The sequence below is a fragment of the Caretta caretta genome, chromosome 4 (genome assembly GCF_965140235.1).
Source record: "Caretta caretta isolate rCarCar2 chromosome 4, rCarCar1.hap1, whole genome shotgun sequence".
Lineage (NCBI taxonomy): Eukaryota > Metazoa > Chordata > Testudines > Cheloniidae > Caretta > Caretta caretta.
The window spans coordinates 77,763,417-77,785,430 of NC_134209.1; the positions used below are offsets into that span (position 1 = coordinate 77,763,417).

The 22,014-nt window shown below is 41.2% G+C and overlaps 1 protein-coding gene across 1 annotated transcript in view; it reads left to right on the top strand.

The window, feature by feature from the left end:
• CPE (carboxypeptidase E) overlaps nucleotides 1-22,014 on the top strand; it is a 92,679-nt gene that overhangs the window by 60,005 nt on the left and 10,660 nt on the right. Inside the window, exons 2-5 of the mRNA XM_048847629.2 lie at nucleotides 9,656-9,852; nucleotides 12,589-12,756; nucleotides 13,847-13,964; nucleotides 16,323-16,505. Coding sequence (XP_048703586.1) covers nucleotides 9,656-9,852; nucleotides 12,589-12,756; nucleotides 13,847-13,964; nucleotides 16,323-16,505 — 666 coding nt within the window. The remainder of the gene's footprint in view (nucleotides 1-9,655; nucleotides 9,853-12,588; nucleotides 12,757-13,846; nucleotides 13,965-16,322; nucleotides 16,506-22,014) is intronic.

Consider the following 22,014-nt stretch of genomic DNA (forward strand, 5'->3'; position numbering starts at 1 on the left):
GGCACATCATCAGGGAGAGATCAGCCTTGGAATGTCATGAAAGAATAGGTCTTAAGGAGGTTATTCTAGAACAGAGAGAGAGGATACTTGGCCCACATCATGTAGGAGGCTGTTCCAAGCATAGTAAGAGCTTGTCTGTATATGGAGTTATTCTGGAATAGGTAAGAAAGTGGATTAAGTTAATAGGAATGAGACAGTGTTGGAAATAATTTCTCTAATATGTATATTAGGGTTTACCATGACTCAGCTGCCACACAGGCATTCTTTTATTAGTTCCAAGGCCACTTGGTGGTTACATTCAATATATGAATACAAGTGTATACTCCTGTATGTCCTATACCCTAGCAACAATACAATTATAAGCATTGACCAAATATTCACAACCAGATCGGGCCTGGGGGACACCTTGCCATCATGACAGGTTTCAGAGGAACAGCCGTGTTAGTCTGTATTCGCAAAAAGAAAAGGAGTACTTGTGGCACCTTAGAGACTAACCAATTTATTTGAGCATGAGCTTTCGTGAGCCACAGCTCACTTCATCAGATGTGTACCGTGGAAACTGCAGCAGACTTTATATACACACAGAGAATATGAAACAATACCTCCTCCCACCCCACTGTCCTGCTGGTAATAGCTTATCTAAAGTGATCAGCTTGATCTACTTGCGCTATATTGATGACATCTTCATCATCTGGACCCATGGAAAAGAAGCCCTTGAGGAATTCCACCATGATTTCAACAATTTCCATCCCACCACCAACCTCAGCCTGGTCCAGTCCACACAAGAGATCCACTTCCTGGACACTACAGTGCTAATAAACAATGGCCACATAAACACCACCCTATACCGGAAACCTACTGACCGCTATTCCTACCTGCATGCCTCCAGCTTTCACCCTGACCACACCACACGATCCATCGTCTACAGCCAAGCTCTGCGATACAACCGCATTTGCTCCAACCCCTCAGACAGAGACAAACACCTACAAGATCTCTGTCAAGCTTTCTTACAACTACAATACCCACCTGCAGAAGTAAAGAAACAGATTGATAGAGCCAGAAGAGTTCCCAGAAGTTACCTACTACAGGACAGGCCTAACAAAGAAAATAACAGAACGCCACTAGCGGTCACCTTCAGCCCCCAACTAAAACCCCTCCAACGCATTATTAAGGATCTACAACCTATCCTAAAGGATGACCCAACACTCTCACAAGTCTTGGGAGACAGGCCAGTCCTTGCCTACAGACAGCCCCGCAACCTGAAGCAAATACTCACCAACAACCACATACCACACAACAGAACCACTAACCCAGGAACTTATCCTTGCAACAAAGCCCGTTGCCAATTGTGCCCACATATCTATTCAGGGGACACCATCACAGGGCCTAATAACATCAGCCACACTATCAGAGGCTCGTTCACCTGCACATCCACCAATGTGATATATGCCATCATGTGCCAGCAATGCCCCTCTGCCATGTACATTGGTCAAACTGGACAGTCTCTACGTAAAAGAATAAATGGACATAAATCAGATGTCAAGAATTATAACATTTATAAACCAGTCGGAGAACACTTCAATCTCTCTGGTCACGCAATCACAGACATGAAGGTCGCTATCTTAAAACAAAAAAACTTCAAATCCAGACTCCAGCGAGAAACTGCTGAATTGGAATTCATTTGCAAATTGGATACTATTAATTTAGGCTTAAATAGAGACTGGGAGTGGCTAAGTCATTATGCAAGGTAGCCTGTTTCCTCTTGTTTTTTCCTACCCCCCCCCCCCCAGATATTCTGGTTTAACTTGGATTTAAACTTGGAGAGTGGTCAGTTTAGATGAGCTATTACCAGCAGGAGAGTGAGTTTGTGTGTGTTTGGGGGTGGGGGGGAAGTGAGAAAACCTGGATCTATGCAGGAAATAGCCCGACTTGATTATGTAAAGAGTTGTCACTTTGGATGGGCTAGCACCAGCAGGAGAGTGAATTTGTGTGGGGGGGTGGAGGGTGAGAAAACCTGGATTTGTGCTGGAAATGGCCCACCTGCTGATCACTTTAGATAAGCTATTACCAGCAGGACAGTGGGGTGGGAGGAGGTATTGTTTCATATTCTCTGTGTGTATATAAAGTCTGCTGCAGTTTCCACGGTACACATCTGATGAAGTGAGCTGTGGCTCACGAAAGCTCATGCTCAAATAAATTGGTTAGTCTCTAAGGTGCCACAAGTACTCCTTTTCTTCTTGCCATCATGGTGGGATGCCAAAGGGGTAAGGAAAAGCTCTGATGAACCCCTAGAAAACCTTCCTTTTTATACACTGTAACAAACAAACAAATTATGCCATTACTGGTAATTGGACTTTAAAGTCAGCTGAAGCAGTTTAGGACTATACTCTACTTTCTTCAAGGTTTTCTGCTTATCTTATTTGACAATATTTTCCCCTAGCTGCTGGACTAGGCATTTCTAACCAATTTTCTGCACCTGGTGTCCAATTGACCACGTTTTCTTTATTTCTATTGCTTAGCCCAAACCTTAAAATAAGATAACACTGATATTCTGAGGGTCACTACAAGTTTGACACAAACCATTCTTCTTTCTCATAAATTCATTCTTTTTGGTCACATGCTTTTGGCCTATCGCTTATGTCAAAATCCAAACTCAATTTACTCAGATCTAATGTGGTCCTATATTCCTACAGGCACTCTTATTCTGGAAGAAAAGTGTCCACAAACAAAGTTATTCAGGAATAGCTATTGTGTTTTAAAGTTACACCCTACCTTAATCTTAAATAACATTTCAAGTGTAGACAGGCCCTTAGCAGTGGGTGACAGGTTATTAGAGAAGAGCTATAAGCCAGAAAAGCACAGAGTCATGAAGACCCTTTATGGTGGAGATGACTAGCTTGAATATGAAGCACAATGCACCTCTGCATTTCCTGGTTTTGCTCAGTGGTGAAGGAGGTGGAAATACACTGAAAAAAGTAATTTTGTGAACTTCATTTCCAAACCAAAGAGGTTTGATTAATGTTTCAGACACCATTTTGCAGGCATAATTAGGCCCTCTGAACTTTTTGGGTGTTCATTCACCCAGTAGTACTCAGGTGGGTTCTTACCTTATAAATGCCAAGATGAGCTGTACAAGTTCAGCTGTTCTTTAGGTTTATCTCATAGTTTAATATGCTACACAAAGTTATAGTTTCACTTTTATATTAAATTAGGATTATTTTAATATTTACTTTTCAAATTCAGATAAACTTGTTTGGGAGTTGGGACCTGTCTTGAGTTCAATGAGATAAAAAGAATGGATCTGTTACTTCGCTTCAAAGCAGCCATCTCCCAAGAGCTTCATGAATTTTTGTTTCCATTGTCTTCTGCTCTGGGTATTTTCTGGTGGTTAATTACAAGGGTATGAAGAATGGGATTTTCCCAAAATCATTGCATGTTGGCCTAACTTGGCTCTCACTTAAGTAAATGGTAACACTCCTGTTAATTTCAGTGGGAGCAGAGTTAGGCTAGAATTGCTTTTTTGAAAATCCCACCCTAAAATTATCCGTGGCTGCTAATATATAACGATTTAGAAAATAACATTGCATTGCAGAATTTAAGTGAAACATACTAGCATTGACTTCACACAACTCACAGAGAGAGATGAGTCAGGTTGCAGTCATTTAGTTTACAGGGTAACAGAAAGCTATATTTCCTCTCTTTTTCTCCTTCTCTAAATCTTTCTTTCAATCTCATTTTTTTTTTCATATGGACCAGAGAAATCCATTACATAACCCCTTGAGCTTTCATTTATTTGATCCCCGGAGAATTTCTGTCTCTCTGAACTACAAACAAAATCATAGAGCATGAAAGTCCTCAAATTCAGTTAGATTAATGAATTTCCTTTGGCAAGAGCTCCAAGATTTGCAGCATTGTGTAGCTGCAGGAATAGTTTACAGGTTGTGATATTTAAAAATGACAGGCAAATGGAAGTAATCAGAAACACTAACCTTATTACCTAAGAAATGTTGCTAGCTTTTCAATGGGGAATATGAGAGAGCAGAACAAGGAGTCTGTCCTTTCTAAGGTTATTTCTAACTCATTTGCAAAGCTGTTTATAAACCACTTTAATCTTTCAGCAGTTACTCTTTCTTCATATGATTTCCCCCCCATTCCATGACATGAGTTATTATACATTTCTTCCATGCTAGCTCTTAACATTACAACAAATGTAACTGAATGGCATCCTCTGGACTCATAATATATTTGATTAATAGATGCCAAATGTAGCTGTCCATCTATGAGTTCAAACACTTTAAAGCTCCAGAAACTTCCCAAACCAATATTTTAAAAGCATTATTGCCTTTAAACAGGCATTCAAAGAATTATCTGGTTGTGGGTTTTTTTTAAAAAAAACCCAACAACTTGCATCTGCGATATAGCCTTATTTGAAAATATAAGTGGTTATTCTATAAATTATCTTTAGTTGGAGTTGTGTTTCTAGAAAGTAATTGAACAAGACCTTAGGTGACAGTGCCTTTAGAAGTGGCTAGTGACATGTAGCAGTGCTTGTCAGTTTGTCACCAGAAAAGCTTAACATTTTAAAACACTTCTTCCTTAATCAGTTATCAGGCTTTAATGTACTCTGAGGTCAGTTCAGGATTGATGTAAAAGCCCTCTAACAGTCAGAGCAACTGAAGGAGTTTGTGCTTTACCAAAGATATTAAATTATTTTAGAAAAATTGAGTACTGGATTGCCAATAGAAATTGCTACCTTTTCATTTCGTTTTTACTATAAAAAAAAAAAGGGCTTCGTTGGAAGCAGAAATTGAGACAAGCTGCTTCTGTTTTGTGATGACCTTACTAGATTATTATGATGTTAATAAGAAGATCTTTTAATAAATAATAATAATAAAATAATAATAATAATAGCATTTATATAGGACTTTTCATTTGTAGGTAAAACTAAGATACAGAAAGGTAAGGGCACATTTTCAGAAATTGACTCTAATTTTGAGTGCTTCTAATTTTAAGTGCCCAACTTCAGATATCTAGGGGGTCTAATGTTAGACATCCAATTACTGAGCGCTCAAATTTAGATGCTGTTTTTGAAAATTGATTGAAATGACTCACTTGCATTTCTCTGATCCTGAGCCATGGGAATCAATGGAGTCAATTTCATGTTTGTTTTTAGTCTGTTTCACTTTTAGGTTTTTGGATTGCAAATACTGGAATTCTTCTTTGAAAACTTGTCTACGCGTTTTTAAAAAATCAACAACATGGAAATACTTTTACTAGTCTTAGGTTTTGGGGAAGTTAATTTTTACAAAAATCAACATTTTTACATCAAATTTGAATTGATTGTGTCTTTTCACAAGAAGGTGATGTTCTATGAAGGATTATAACTGTAGTAGCCGTATTCAGAAAGGAAGTAGCAGATACCTCTACTGGCTCTTAAAGAATTTCTGTACAGACATGTGGTGCCTTAAAAACTGACAAGTCACTACCTTTTCCTGCCTGAAATTATAGGGAAAATAATTCTGTTTCCAGCAGGTAAATTGCATGGGCGTGCTTAATGTGAATGAGCTCTGCAGTTGAAATGCCAAAAGTGTAATATTGAGTAAACAGCAAGGGTCCGAACGTTTGTTTATTATCATGTCACATAGAAAAACACATCGGTAAATGAAGTCTTAGTGTGTGTGCAATGTGCTCAGGTGGCATGTAATCAGGATGCATCAGTGAATGTGGTCCGCTGGTTGGATCCTTGTGACAGCAGAGGTAACTCAGCCAGTCATCACTCCCTCCCTCCAGTTCATTAGCATACTTCAATCCCATTGCTTGAAATGATTCAGTAAGTGAAACTGCAGGTGCTTTGAAGGAGTTCAGGACAGGAATAACGGGCTGCTTCAGATCAGTTGCTATATAGGTGGAAAGAGTAGGAAAGAGAATAGAGATTTGCACTGTGGCCCCCTCCACAATATGCCTGGTTCAGGCAAGATCATTTACCTTTGCCTAGTCAAAACTATTTTAGTTCATTTAAACCATGCCCACTTAGTGTGACAGGCAGAGATTCCTCGAGGCAGGCAGCAGGTTTAGGGTTAAAGGTTAGGGTTGTTGGAGGGAGGGAGTGAGTGATGATTGGCTGCATTACCTCTGATATCACTGTGCTACTGCTCATGCTCCTCTGCTTGAAGCACCAAATGGGCACTGTCAAAAGGAATTTGTTATTGATAGAAAACTGATAAAACAATGAAGAGAAGAAGAGGAATTGGCTTTAGAGGGCTTAACAAGCATGTTTGGATTTAGTGGTAGTAACCTGTAAAATTCTACAGGTTCAGGGATAAAGTTTTTCTAAACCTTTTATCATTTTTGTTGCTGTCCTCTGGATTCTCTCCAGTTTGTCCACATCTTTCCTAAAGTGTGATGCTCAACTCTGGACACAGTACTCCAGCTGGAGCCTCACCAGGACTGAACAGAGCGGAACAGTTACCTCCCGTGTCTTACATATGACATACCGGTTAATATAGATCAGATCAGGTATTCAATATTAGATATTCAAAGCATATCCCATTGCTTGAAATGATTCAGCAAGTGAAACTGCAGATCAGGACTGAGGTGCTTTGAAAGAGTTCAGGACAGGAATAATGGGCTGCTTCAGATCCGTTGCTATATAGGTGGAGTAGGAAATTGGATTGGAATTGGAGTTTTTATTTAATTAAGGAAAAACCACACATTCTACTCATCAAGATACTGCACTGCTTTTTTTGCCTCTGTCTTCACGAACAAGGTCAGCTCCCAGACTACTGCACTGGGCAACACAGCATGGGGAGGAGGTGACCAGCCCTCTGTGGAGAAAGAAGTGGTTTGGGACTATTTCGAAAAGCTGGATGAGCACAAGTCCATGGGGCCGGATGTGCTGCATCCGAGAATGCTAAAGGAGTTGGCGGATGTGATTGCAGAGCCATTGGCCATTATCTTTGAAAACTCATGGCGATCGGGGGAAGTCCCGGACAACTGGAAAAAGGCTAATGTAGTGCCCATCTTTAAAAATGGGAAGGAGGAGGATCTGGGGATCTACAGGCCAGTCAGCCTCACTTCAGTCCCTGGAAAAATCATGGAGCAGGTCCTCATGGAATCAATTCTGAAGCACTTAGAGGAGAGGAAAGTGATCAGGAACAGTCAGCATGGGTTCACCAAGGGCAAGTCATGCCTGACTAATCTAATTGCCTTCTGTGACAAGATAACTGGCTCTGTGGATGAAGGGAAAGCAGTGGACGTGTTGTTCCTTGACTTTAGCAAAGCTTTTGACACGGTCTCCCACAGCATTCTTGCCAGCAAGTTAAAGAAGTATGGGCTGGATGAATGGACTATAAGGTGGATAGAAAGCTGGCTAGATTGTCGGGCTCAACGGTTAGTGATCAATTGCTCCATGTCTAGTTGGCAGCCGGTATCAAGCAGAGTGCCCCAAGGGTCGGTCCTGGGGCCGGTTTTGTTCAATATCTTCATAAATGATCTGGAGGATGGTGTGGATTGCATCCTCAGCAAGTTTGCAGATGACACTAAACTGGGAGGAGTGGTAGATACACTGGAGGGTAGGGATAGGATACAGAGGACCCTAGACAAATTAGAGGATTGGGCCAAAAGAAATCTGATGAGGTTCAACAAGGACAAGTGCAGAGTCCTGCACTTAGAACGGAAGAATCCCATGCACCGCTACAGACTAGGGACCGAATGGCTCGGCAGCAGTTCTGCAGAAAAGGACCTACGGGTTACAGTGGACGAGAAGCTGGATATGAGTTAACAGTGTGCCCTTGTTGCCAAGAAGGCCAATGGCATTTTGGGCTGTATAAGTAGGGGCATTGCCAGGAGATGGAGGGACATGATCATTGCCCTCTGTTCGACATTGGTGAGGCCTCATCTGGAGTACTGTGTCCAGTTTTGGGCCCCACACTACAAGAAGGATGTGGAAAAATTGGAAAGAGTCCAGCGGAGGGCAAGAAAAATGATTAGGGGACTGGAACACATGAGTTATGAGGAGAGGCTGAGGGAACTGTGATTGTTTAGTCTGCGGAAGAGAAGAGTGAGGGGGGATTTGATAGCTGCTTTCAACTACCTAAAAGGGGGTTCCAAAGAGGATGGATCTAGACTGTTCTCAGTGGTAGCAGATGACAGAACAAGGAGTAATGGTCTCAAGTTGCAGTGGGGGGAGGTTTAGGTAGGATATTAGGAAAAACTATTTCACTAGGAGGGTGGTGAAACAGTGGAATGCGTTACCTAGGGAGGTGGTGGAATCTCCTTCCTTAGAAGTTTTTAAGGTCAGGCTTGACAAAGGCCTGGCTGGGATGATTTAGTTGGGGATTGGTCCTACTTTGAGCAGGGGGTTGGACTAGATGACCTCCTGAGGTCCCTTCCAACCCTGATATTCTATGATTCTATGATATCATTGAAAGACTCCTTGATCAGATGAGAGCAGTTATAATGGAATGAAAAATTAAATCATCATATCTAGAGATGAACACAGATAAAAAAGAAAATTAAGCCTCCAATCCTACAAACACTTAGGAATATGCATACCGTTAGCACGAGAGTCCCCTTGATTTCAGTTAGAATACTCACGTGCTTAAAGTTAAACACATGCCTGAATGTTTGCAGGATCAGGGCCCAAGATATTACCTTAAAATAATAAATGCATATAAATTCTTCATGCCTCTAGGGACCATAGACTCTCTCCTGCACATTCCTCTTGTATCTAGAGCTGCAATGATATTGACCAATAAACATAATTTGGGAAGATTGGAGTTTTTATTTAATTAAGGAAAAACCACACATTCTACCCGTCAAGATACTGCACTAAGTGAATGTCTCAGACAGTTGTTAAACAGGACTTTCAGACCTCCAGGAGCAGTTGCTATTCATTGGGAGCGTTATAAAAAATATCATTCCAGTTTAAATATTTGCAAGTAGGGGGTGTTTTAACCTAGCCCTGAAATGACATTAACAATTAAAAGATTAATTTAGCAACACTTTTCCTTTCTTGAAAAGTGAATTTATTCTTTATAGACCGTAAATGTATGGGCTACATTTGGATTATACCAGTTACACAATGTAAATGCAGCGTCATACCATTAATATTAATGGTGCATTTACACCGATATACTGGGTCAGAATTTGGTGTCTTTTCTCGACTCTTAGACAAACTCCTGAATAAAGATTACTATTTATTTAATTAGCTGGATTGTTTTAAAAATCTAAATTCACTATCCTGAAGGACATTTTCAATCTCTCTCCCTTAGATCTTCAGGGACTAAGGGTGGGGACACAGAGCTACAGTAATAGTTTTCAGAGTAGCAGCCGTGTTAGTCTGTATTCGCAAAAAGAAAAGGAGTACTTGTGGCACCTTAGAGACTAACCAATTTATTTGATCATAAGCTTTCGTGAGCTACAGCTTGGCTACATCAGATGCATCCAATGAAGTAAGCTGTAGCTCACGAAAGCTTATGCTCAAATAAATTTGTTAGTCTCTAAGGTGCCACAAGTCCTCCTTTTCTTTATAATAATAGTGTTAGAAAGAGGTGTAATATGCTATGTGACCTTATCCACACTTTGTCCATGAGGCATGGGCTTTGGTGAATATTCTTTGCATCTGTCTAAGGGATGTTTCTTCTTTGTGTTGCAGGGGAGCCTGAATTTAAATATATTGGGAATATGCACGGGAATGAAGCCGTTGGAAGGGAGCTGCTCATTTTCTTAGCTCAGTACCTATGTAATGAATACCAGAAGGGAAATGAGACAATTATCAACTTGATCCACAGCACACGCATCCACATCATGCCATCCTTTAATCCAGATGGGTTTGAGAAGGCAGCATCCCAGGTTTGTAAGCCAAGGTATACAAGGATTGTAATCACGATCTGTATCTACCTTAGACTCAGTGAAAAACACCACTAATAGAACAAGCTCAGAAATATATGAATTTTCACTGCAATGACTGTTGACGAGTCCACCTTACACACTATTTTTAATAGTACAATACATTGTAATTGTCCTCTTTAATAAGCTATATGATAGAGCTAGGCAAATACTGCAAAAAATTGTCTCCAAATATTCATTTTAGTTAAACTAATTCACTGTATTCATGATCTTTCTGTTGTCACATTTCATAAATATTCTACATATAAGTTTACTGACCAGAATGTTTTCCCCCCAAACAGCAAATTTTAATGGAATATTGCAAAATATTGGTGGAAGGGTAAGTTTAAGTAATAATTAAGAGTATTCTCACTGGAAACCTGATTCTAAGAATTACATCCATCCAGTCAGGGAACAGAAACATACCATGTGACCTATATGTCTCATAAAACTGCTTTAATTTCAAATATCAGAGACTCTGAACAAGCTTCTTCTAAAAAAACAACTACTGACCAAGACGTATTCAGCAAATTTAGGATAATTTAGGATAATGAATACAGTCAAGAAAATTGTGATCTGTTCATGCAGATCTAAAATTGTATTAATGGATTACTCATGGATGTTTCATCCACCAGTTCTACACTTACGCACACTCGTAATTTTACTCCAATGAATATACCCGTTGAAATGAATGGGACTACTGACATGCTTAAAGTTAAATATCTGCAGAAGTGTTTGCAGGATTGGGGTTTTAGTGTATGGTCACTACTGAGAACTATAATTGCACCTTTAATAAAGATGTGATCGTTTTTATGATTTATAATATAAAATAATATCAAATAGCTATAGTTTAGTTCGCTAACACCATATATTTTCATTAGACTTTGAGTACATTAAATTGTAAAGATTACTGCTAAAGTAATTTTGAAACTTCCCACATGAAAGCTGTATATATTATTAAATAAGCAAGATTCAGTTTCTTAAAAATATTGTTAAACTCATGGAAATGAAACACTTGTGTTTGAATCGGTTACCATCACTGTTTCCCCAAAATGTTCAGTATTAGTGCTCCCTCTAGTGGCAGTAAAGGGGAAGGTATATTTCCCATAAATTACCAGCTGGTCAGTATGTCCTGCTCATGTTAAATCACTTTTTGTAAAACTCTGGTTTAAAATGGGAAAGAACCCCTTTTCTGCCTTCCGGAAGAAACTCCCAAAAATGCTTTACATGTATTGTTTTAGTGTTACTTGAATTTTATTTGTATAGTGCTACTGTACACAGAGCTTTATGGCAGGTTTGATACACCCCACAAATTAAACCAAAATTATATCTTTGCCATGAATTTTCCATTAGCTAAAGTCATAATGAGCGAGAATACAAATAATCATCAGAAAGTAGTTATGTACATGCTGTCACTGGTCAGCTTCAGGGAACAGATATGTTTTTTTAATGGAAATTGAAAGCATCATAGCCAAATCTGGAAGTTCCTGCTAATGCAAAACTCACATTGTTCCTGATTCCTGAGAAATTCTGAACAGCCGCAACTCTTCTCTGGATGAGGAACATTGACTTTCATAGGAGTTTGTCTGCATAAGAACTTTAGTATTTGATCTTTTAGAAATAATGTGACCTGAAGCAGGATAATAGAAATTTGAACTTTTTGCCATGTAAGGCTGCCCTTCCTAAGAGAATTTGCCTTTAACCTCAGCATTAAGCTACTAACACTCACTGATCTGCAATAATCCAACTCTAGGGCCAAATCCTGAAGTCCTCACACAGTGCAAACTCACATAAAACACTGTTGACTTCAGTGGGAGTTTTGCCTTAGTAAGTGATGACTGAAGGCTTTGGTCCAGGGTGCAAATTTATTTTAGGTTTGTGCTGATTCTTTCTGCATAACATCTCGAAATTACAGCCTTCCCTGTCCATCATACAGATAAAACTCTCATTCAAGCTGTCATCATTTTGTGTCTCAGTTACTGCAACATCCTGCTCCCTGACCTTGGTAAATGGAATCTTGCCATGCTCATATCCATTCAGAATGCTGCTCCTTGGGATCATTTTCCTAGCCCATGTCACCTCTCTTTTTGAATCTCTCCACTGGCCTCTCCCTTCCCTGTCACATCAAATATAAGTTGCTAGTATTCACTTTCCAAGCACTTCATAGTCAATCCCACCCTATTTATCATCTCTCTTTCACTATCGACCTGTTGCAGCTTTCTGATTTGCCGATGATGCTGACCTCCACCATCACAAGCACCTTCATGCCTTCTTCCATGCTGCCCCTCATGTCTGGAAGGTGGTCCCCTTAAACATCTGCAAAACTGCCTCATTCTCTGCCTTGAACTCCTTCATCAAAACTCTCCTTTGCTATGATGTCTACAAAAACCATGACAATGGTTAGGCTGCTGTTGTGCAAAGACCACTGCCTGTCACCTATATTGTCTCGTTTACTTGTACTCCCCTGTCTTTATCCATCTATTGTCTCTTTCTAATAATTAGATTGTAATCCCTTTGGGGCAGGATCTTTTTGTTCTGTGTCTGTACAGTGCCTAGTTCATTGTGGTCCTGTTCTAGGACGGGCCCCTGTGTGCTACAGTAATACACATAATTAATAATAATATTAATACATATGTGTTTGTCTGTACAGATGGCCTGAATTACTTTTGTTTTCCCTGTCTTCTCTCTCTTCCCTTTCAGCCTGGTGAACTCAAAGACTGGTTTGTTGGTCGAAGTAATGCTCAAGGAATAGACCTGAACCGTAATTTTCCTGACCTGGATAGAATAGTTTACGTTAATGAGAGAGAAGGTGGCCCAAACAATCACCTACTGAAAAACATGAGGAAAGCTGTGGACCAGAATCCTAAGGTAAATAATGTCCTGTACTTTCACCAAATCATTGGAGTGTGTTTCATCCTTTTCCAAAGAGAGCTCTCTTGCTGGCTCTTACATCAAGAAGCCTATGTTTTTAAATAAATAAGACAATGTTCCGGACTTAGATTAGTTTAAGTAACAAAATAATCCATTTTCTGGTCTTAAATCTGTCAGCTCCTAGTGCACCATTAATTTCCTTCTATTGAATGTTTCATAAACTGGATTCCTCCTTTTGTGTAGCAAGTCTTCTTTGGTCCATTCTGTTAGTTCACATTCACTCTCCTTTACTCCAACCTTCATTTTTTAAGACCAGAGATCATGGAGTCATCCTTGAGTTCTTTGTCTCCTACATTTCCCTTGTCGATAAGACATCCTGGTACTGCCATCTGTGGAACACTGCCAGAATTCACTTATACATTGATCTTACCTGCTGGAAACTCAGTTCTTGTTTATGTACCCATATTCTTAAATAACATGTTTGGAGGGGTTCTGCCTACTTCTGATCTTCACATGCAGAATGCTTCAGGAACCCCTACTGGTGCACTGGCATACACTTTTAAGGGGCTATGGCCCTAAAAGCCAGCTTTTGATTACAGATTTTGGCAGCCTGTTGATGAAAAGTGACTACCAGCTCAGCACAGGTTTAATTTTACTATCTATCCATTGTAGTTAACATACAGCATAGAATGTACAGTGGACATCCTTGAAATCAACATTTGTTTTTTCATAGTTTTCAAGATTACCATAATATTTGCAATATTTCCTGTGCTATGTGTAGCAGGGTAAAATCAAAGACTGAGATGCAATAAATATAGGGTCTGATTCTGATCTAATTTACACCTTTTCCTTTGATGTGAATCCACCAAAGTCAATGGAGCTACTCCAGATTGACATCTGTGCAAGGGCCTAATGTCAATCAGCTGCCTTGACGCCAATGGAAAGATTCCCATTGACTTAGATGGATTGGGCCATCAGTGTGATCAGAAGCAAGCCTGTAATCTGTATTTAAAAGGCATTAGACTGCTGGATATGTTACTACATGGACTATCAAAGTTAATTGCTGAAAATATCTGTTTTCTTATAGCTTGCTCCTGAAACTAAAAGTATCATCCACTGGATTATGGATATTCCCTTTGTCCTCTCAGCCAACCTTCATGGAGGAGACCTTGTTGCAAACTATCCATATGATGAAACTCGCAGTGGTGTGTATTATACATTAGCCTCATACATCCAAAGATGCAACTAGGATGTAGACATGCTATCTTTCCACGGCTGCTAACTAAGATTCACTTTCTAAATCATAGAAGTATAGGACTGGAAGGGACCTCAATAGGTCATCTGCACTCATGGCAGGACTAAGTATTATCTAGAACATTCCTGACAGGTGTTTGTCTAACCTGCTGTTAAACCCCCCAGTGACAGAGATTCCACAGCCTCCGTAGGCAATTTGTTCCAGTGCTTAACTGGAAGTTTTTCCTAATGTCCAACCTAAACCTCCCTTGCTGCAATTTAAGCCCATTGACTCTTGTCCTATCATCAGAGGTTAACAAGAACATTTTTTTCACCTTCCTCCTTATAACAACCTTTTATGTACTTAAACTATTATGAGCCCCCTCAGTCTTCTCTTCTCTAAACTAAACCAAAACCAGTTTTTTCAATATTTCCTCATAGGTCATGTTTTCTAGATCTTTAATCATTTTTGTTGCTCTTCTCTGACCTTTCCCCAATTTGTCCACATCTTTCCTAAAATGTGGTGCCCAGAAAGAGGTACAATATTTCAGCTGAGGCCTAATCAGCTAGGAGTGGAGTGGAAATACCATGCAACTGTATAGTAATGAGCTATTTAAATATATTATTCATTAATTAGTTACATGTATTGGTTTAAAGATAGTTAATATGTAATCTTTCACTCTGGTTTTTGAAGATACATTTCCTACAGTTAGAAGGGCCTGATTTCAGTGGGTTACTTGGCATATAATTGGTGTAACACAGGGGAGAATCAGGTTCAGAAAATTTTATCCATTTGCGTAGGCTGAAAATGGAGCTGGGGGCAGAAATGGTGATGGGGGAGCAGCTGGATTTAGAGGGGGAGCTGGTCTGGGGACAGAGAGGGAATGAGGGCAGAGCTGGGCTGGGAGCTGAGCAGCAGGGTGGAGTGGAGCTGGAACTGGGGGCAGAGGTGGTTTGGGGAGAGCGAATGAGGGCTGGGGGTCAGTTGGAGCTGGGCTGGGGGCGGAGAGGGAATGAAGGCAGAGATGGGTCTGGAGGTAGAGCAGGACTAGGGCGTGAACGGGATTAGGGAAGGAGAAAGGGTGGGGGCAAAGCTGGTCTGGGAGCGGAGCAGGGCTGGAAACATGGCACTCCCTCCCCACCCCCTGCCACCCAGTGTGCCTCCCCAAATGTTCCTAGGAGACGCGCCCCACAGTTTGGGGACCAATGCCCTACATTATATCCTTTTTAGTCATACACCAGATTTTCCTAATCAGGGAGAGGGGGTTTTAATCAGGGAATGGGTTTTGAGGCTTTGGACACCTGTCAGCGAAGAAATGGTAATTAAATATTGAGTCGTGAGTCTAGGAACTTCCCAAGCAAAGTGGTATAGCTGGTATAATAGCAAAAGAGCTTGGGTGATATCCTGCCTCTACTGAAGTCAATGGGACTTTTACCATTAGCTATTGTGGAGCCAGGATTTCACCCTTTCTGTCCACGATGTTTAACTCTCCATATCATCCTCATCATCTCTCTGAAGTATATTCCTCATATCTGGTAATTACCACATGACAATGAACCAGTAGTTATATGTACAATAGCTGACATGTAAGCAGAGGCTGTTTATTTGTGGCTTGCAAACTAAGACATTAGTGACATACTTGTTGAAAGAGTTCTTTATGATGTCAGGATTTAACTCTTGGTACTTCAATAAATAGAGTCATGGAAGTGACGTGTATGTTAGTGAAAATAACTGTATTGCAGTTTCTCCTTCACGAGCACGGCTCGGCAAGTTGTAGTCTGTTGTAAAATGGTTCACCCTGCAGCAGAATCATTTTGTCAGTTTGCAAATAGCATTATTATTGTTTTATTACTTCAGCCACTAACATGCACACAGGTTTAAAATGAATAACCACCTGATCTTGTTTGTAACCCTTGTCCTTCTTCAACCCATTTTCTCCCTACTGTTCGTTACTCTCACTCATCATATCATTTAACATTAGATTGTACACTCTTGAGGGAGAGACTTTTTTTGTTTCTTTGGTCTGGAAAATGCCTAGCACACCTTGGTACTGTAAAATTAATAACAACAATAACAATAATATTAATACTGGTAATCAATAATGAATATTATTATTGATATTAATATTTTGAATAATAGAAATACAGATCATATTAACATATTAAAGTAATGGAATTATTATTAAATATTAATTTTATTCTGCTATATGTGCACTTGGTACTTTACAGAAAAGTAGACGACACAGTCCATGTCTCAATGAGTTCATAATCCAGTAGTCCTAATCTGTATGACTAACCTGCTGATCAGTGTCTCTGACTTTCTATTCCAGGTAGCACTCACGAATACAGCTCCTGCCCTGATGATGCAATTTTTCAAAGCTTAGCTCGGGGCTATTCATCTTTTAACCCAGCCATGTCTGATCCAAACAGGCCACCATGTCGTAAGAATGATGACGACAGTAGTTTTGTAGATGGAACAACCAACGGTGGTGCTTGGTACAGTGTTCCTGGAGGTCAGTGTCACTTCATGGTACAGTACAGATTCAATTGCTTTTGAGGATGGTCAGTAATTGTGGTTACTTTAAACTCAGATATTCAGTGACAAATGAATAGAACAAAATTGCAAAGCTCTTCAGCGTTTGCGGGTGTAACAGGCTGAATCTCAGATGGATCTTTAGAGAATATTTTCTTAACTACTGTAGCCACAAAACTCCCATGAAGCAAATGGGAGGTAAGCATGGAACTCCTTATGTGCTCAGCTCAGAACGTACACAAAGTGAAAAGGGAAGCTGACCAGGATGCCTGTTAAAATATTTGTTATCTTTCACCCTACACACCCAGCAGACTCAGAATGTTTAAGCAATTCAGTTCTCAGACAACTGCAATTAAGCCATTTTCTACAGTTAGAGAACAATTAAAAATTATTTGTCTTTTTTCACAAAAAGGTCTGAAAACTGTTTTATCTTCAGGTTTTTAACAAATTATTCAGAGAATAAATGTAAAAAAAATAATGGATGTATAAAGAAGTGAAATATTGATTTTACACATGCACAGTAAAAAAATGCCAACTAAACACAGTTACACTATTACTTGTGGGAGTATGGAGTAATTTATCATTACCGACAATCTAAGAGAAAAAAGAAAGATACCTGGTAATGAATGGCAGACTGCTGACTGCTATTCACTGTGGCCCAATCGTGAAAGGTGCAGAGTGCCTTCTAGGAGGTGTTTAGGGCCTGATTCTACGCCACTGTAGACAATGGAAGTTTTGCCATCAGTTTCAATGGGAGCCTGTAGCAGAGCAGTCACCCCACTCCAGCCCTGAAAGGGGCTGAGAGAAAAGGCTAGGCTGATTGGGGAAGCAGCCACAGCTGGGGCCACGCCCCAATCAGGCCACAGCTGGCCCTATAAAAGGGTTGTGAGGCAGGGGCTCAGGTAGAGACTCTCTCTAGCTTTTGAGAGAGAAGGACTGGTTGCCTGGGAGAAAAGGGTACCTGGAGTGGAGCAGGACTGGGGGAAGGCCAGAGGTTCTGGGGAGCTCCAGCCTGGAAAACCCCCCAGGCTGCAGGCCTTGTTAAAGGCCAGGAAAGGTACTGGGGCTACAAAGGGGTAGCCTGGGAATAGGCAGAGGCAGTGGGTCCAACCCCCTTGCTGATGATGAGTGGTTTACAGATTGCAGTCTGCCCCAGTGAGCAGTAGCCACTGAGGCAAGGTGGGGATAGAGGGTTGGGGGTTCCAAGATTGTGGGTTACTGCTGGGGGCAGAACCCTGAGGGAGAGGGACATGGGGGCCAGTGGCAGGTGAGACACTGGCCTGCAGAGGGCACTCCTTAGGCTGGAGAGTGAATTCCCAGGATGACCAGCAGGAGATGCCACACCAGTGAGTCATTGCATTGCTACAGAGCCCAATCAGGGCCTTAGATTCCTGCATCCCTTTCTCACTTCTTGCCTCTTCCCTATCAGTGGATCCCCAGACTCATGCAGAGCTCTCTGCAGAGTCTAGTGGAGGTGGCAGTACAATGTGGTAGAGGTCATTGAACCCCTTTACTATGTAGGGAAAGGAAATACTTCCACTTGTAGGCTGCAGGGGCATGAACTAGACTTCAGTTTTAACTCTGTTCTTTGCTCAGACAAAACTCCCTTTAAGTCAATGGAAGCTTGAGCTGGTTGGAATAATTCAAATGAAACTTCTTTGGTCAGAATTTGCCAATTAATTGAAATGTTTGGCAGAGATGATTAAGTTCCTCTGGAAACCTGCCTAGTTTTGTGCCAGATTGCCTGCCCAGCTCCCTGGCAATTCCAGGGTCTGCAGCTCCAGAGAAGCCCACCTGCAGTTTCCAAATGTTTCCTTCCACATTAGACATGCTGGAGCTCAGGACTAAACAGGACTTTGCAATTGCAGCTCTGGGATGCTGTGAGCTGGGCGGGGTCCAGGCACCCGAACTTAGAGTAGAGAACACGTCTGTTATACCCAGGTCCCCACTAATGGGTTCAGGAAACATAGAAGAGGAAGCTGCCTGGTTTGAATGTGGAGAGGACAACAGGTAGATTTTCAGAGGTGACAAAATAGATTGGGAGGGGCTGCCAGGGGTGTGGGGAGACTGGTGGGGTGTGTACGGAGGGAGGGAAGGAGAAGGAAATTTACATGGAGTTGGGGTTGTGGAAGACTGACTTGCTGGTCAAGAATATTAGAACTGGGAACTAGAAGCAAGGGAGAGATGGGGCTGCCTGGGCATGGAACTGGGATCCAGGCGGAAGAGTAGGACGGACTGGGCAAGGAGACTGGAACTGGGAGCCAGGGAAGGAAATGGGGATGACGACTGGAAGCCAGTATATGGGGGAGACTGAGATTGGATGAAGGATGAAAATAGAGGGCTAGTTAGGAGGAAGCTGGGGTACCTCACACATCTCCTTCATTGCATAATCCTGATTCATTTCCAGGCTATTGAATGAGGAATGGTCCTGTGGAAAAATGTGTGATCTTGCAATTAAAGACCGTATCATAATACATACACATAAGGGGGCTGAATTAAGCTTACAGAGGGAACCTTAATTCTGGCATTTCCAAAATTTTTGAGTGCTTGACTCTGTTATTTTAATAATGTTCTGTTAAAGTAGTTTTTGTGTGTCATATCTATATACAGTAACTCATCGCTTAACGTAGCTATGTTCTGGAAGAATACTACTTTAAGCAAAACAATGTTAAGTGAATCCAATTTCCCCATAAGAATTAATGTAAATGGGGGTAGGTTCCAGGGAAATTTTTTTCTTCAGACAAGAGTATATATTTTTATTTATATATGTGCACACACATAAGTTTTAAACAAACAATACTGTACACAGCAGTAATGATTGTGAAGCTTAGTTGAGGTGGTAGAGTCAGGGTGGGATATTTCCCAGGGAATGTCTTACAGCTAAATGATGAACTAGCACTCGGCTGAGCCCTCAAGGGTCAACACATTGTTGTTAATGTAGCCACACACTATACAAGGCAGCATGAATGGAGGGTGGGGAGACAGCATGGCAGAGAAATACAGAGACACACTCTGTGTGTGTGAGAGAAAGAGATGCGCATTGCCCCTTTAAGTACGCTGACCCTACTCTAAGTACATAGACTTAAAAAGGCAATCAGTGAATTGAGACAGCAGCTGGGCTCCCTCCATCCTGAGCCCTGTTGTGTCTCCTCTTCTCCCCCTTCCCCCTGCCACTCAACGCTCTGTGGAGGTGGGGGGCAGGAGTGCCGGGGAGAGGGTCGCTCTGACAGTAGCACTCCTCTACTGCACCCCCTGCCCAGCAAGCAGGAGGCTCCTGAGAGTAGCTCCAAGGCAGAGGGCAGGAGTAGCACTCGGCAGGGGGAGGAGGGACTGCTGAACTGCCCGGCAATTGATAGCCTGCTGGATGGCTGCCGCACAGGGAACTTAAGGGAGCTGATGGGGGGTTTCCGATCCACCCTGGTTCCAAGCCCCCATCACTAGCTCCAACGGGTGCCTCTTTCTGCAAGCAGTGGACAAAGCAGGCGGCTGCCAGACAATGTTATAAGTGAGCATTGCACAACTTTAAACGAGCATGTTCTCTAATTGATCAGTGATGTAACAACGAAACAATGTTAACTGTGTGGAGTTACTGTATAATATAGGCAAGACCAAGAAATAATAGCAAATCATCCCCAAGCATAAGTCTCCTATGGCAGTTATTCACTCATTACAGTTTAACTCTGTAATATGTACAATACAGTACTCCAAGTAGCCGTGCAAGGGCCCTTGATCAACTGAGTCTGATCAGATTCTTGTATCAGCATAAAAATAGCATCTCAAAGCAGCTTAAACAATAGGCTAATTACAAATCAAGTTAAGTGTCTTTTTATGCTGTAGTCGTGCCTGACACTTTGTCAGTTCATTGCTGACCTAAATCACATTTCATATTGCCTACTGCCGAATCAAAGCTGAGCACATTTTCTTTTGGGTTTTACCATGAGTCATGTAGGATGCTCATGCTCTGCGTATCACCCCCAAAACTTCAGTTTGTACCACCCTAAGAACAAGTGCGCCGATGTACTTTGTCACCATGTACTGCCCAGACGTACTAATAAAGGGTTGTGCTAGTTCATATATTAGCTACTAATACAAAGGTACGTGGGAGTTGCAGATGCTCAGCAGCTCTGAGGATTTGGCCCCTAACATAATATTTATTTTAAAATGGAAGAAAATTTGTTTTGTCCAGATTCTAAACTCATTTATTCCAATGTAAATCCTGTGTAACTCCCTTAACTACAAGGGATTGGAATAAAAGAACAAAGGGACATTCAACTCACTTGGTTCCCTAGAAAATCTTGACTTTAAACGAGCAATGAGGGACGTGAATCAAAGTTGTAGGGGATAGTCTGAAGTTTGCAAAGCATCAAATCGCCATTCCCAGTAATGACATAAGTCCCTCCTTGCTGGGAGTTCTACTTTCCACACTGGACATTGTCAGTACAACTTACCTCCTGCCATTAATGTACAATGTGACTACTACATTATAGTAAAAGGTAAAGTCTGTCCCCCATACACAGAGCCTCTTAATAGCTCCTCTCTTCCAGGAGGGTGAGAGGTAGTGGCTAGAGTGACACAGGACACCTGGAACAGGAGAGGCCATTTCCTCTCCAGAATTTCAGTTACATGTGCACCATCTCAAGGATCTTTTATTATTCACTTTTTTCTCTTTGCGATGAGTAGGATGGAATGATCAGTCAGCTATGGTGAAAGAGACAATGGGAGGGAATGGTTAAGGGGCAGTTTGTTTAAAAGTGTAACTAGAAAGAGGTGTGCCTTGGTAAGACACTTGGCTGGGACCAAGGAGACATCGGTTCAGGTCCTGGCTATGCCACAGATATCCTGTGTGACCTTGGGCAAGTCATTTAGTCTGTATGTGTCAATTCCCTGTCTGTAAAATAGGGATGATGATAGATTCTCTCTCTCTCTCTCGTAAGCTTTCTGGGGCAGGGATTGTCTCTTCCTATCTGTATTGCACATAACGTGATGAGCTCAAATTTTATTTGGGCCTTTAGGTGCAACCTCAGTACAAATTAAGGAGGACACTTCAGCTGAAAAGTGGCAGATTCAAAACTTTATGAAAGAAAAGGCTTTCACACACCACAGTTAGTCTGTGGAACCCATTAGCACAGCCTGGTAGAGAATGGAACTTCCTACATGCGAATGAGTTTTGAATGATATGAGTCTATTTGCTCAGATCTCTTTGCAGAACCTGGGCCATAGCTGAGAGCTTCGGGTAAAAAACAAACAACCTCTCTCCCCTATTTTTTAAAGAATAAAATAAAAACAGAGAAATTCTACAGCAGATATTTTCTGTTGTGTCCAAATGGTCTCTAATGTAATCATGGGAAGGCAAATTGGACTTTGGAATAAATGAAGGTTTTGCCTAGCTACTAGAGGCTATAGAAGTAGGATACAAACAAATCATGAAATTTGAAAGTCATGGTTTGACATGTAACATGAATTCAGTCACACTGCATGTATTGGACCAG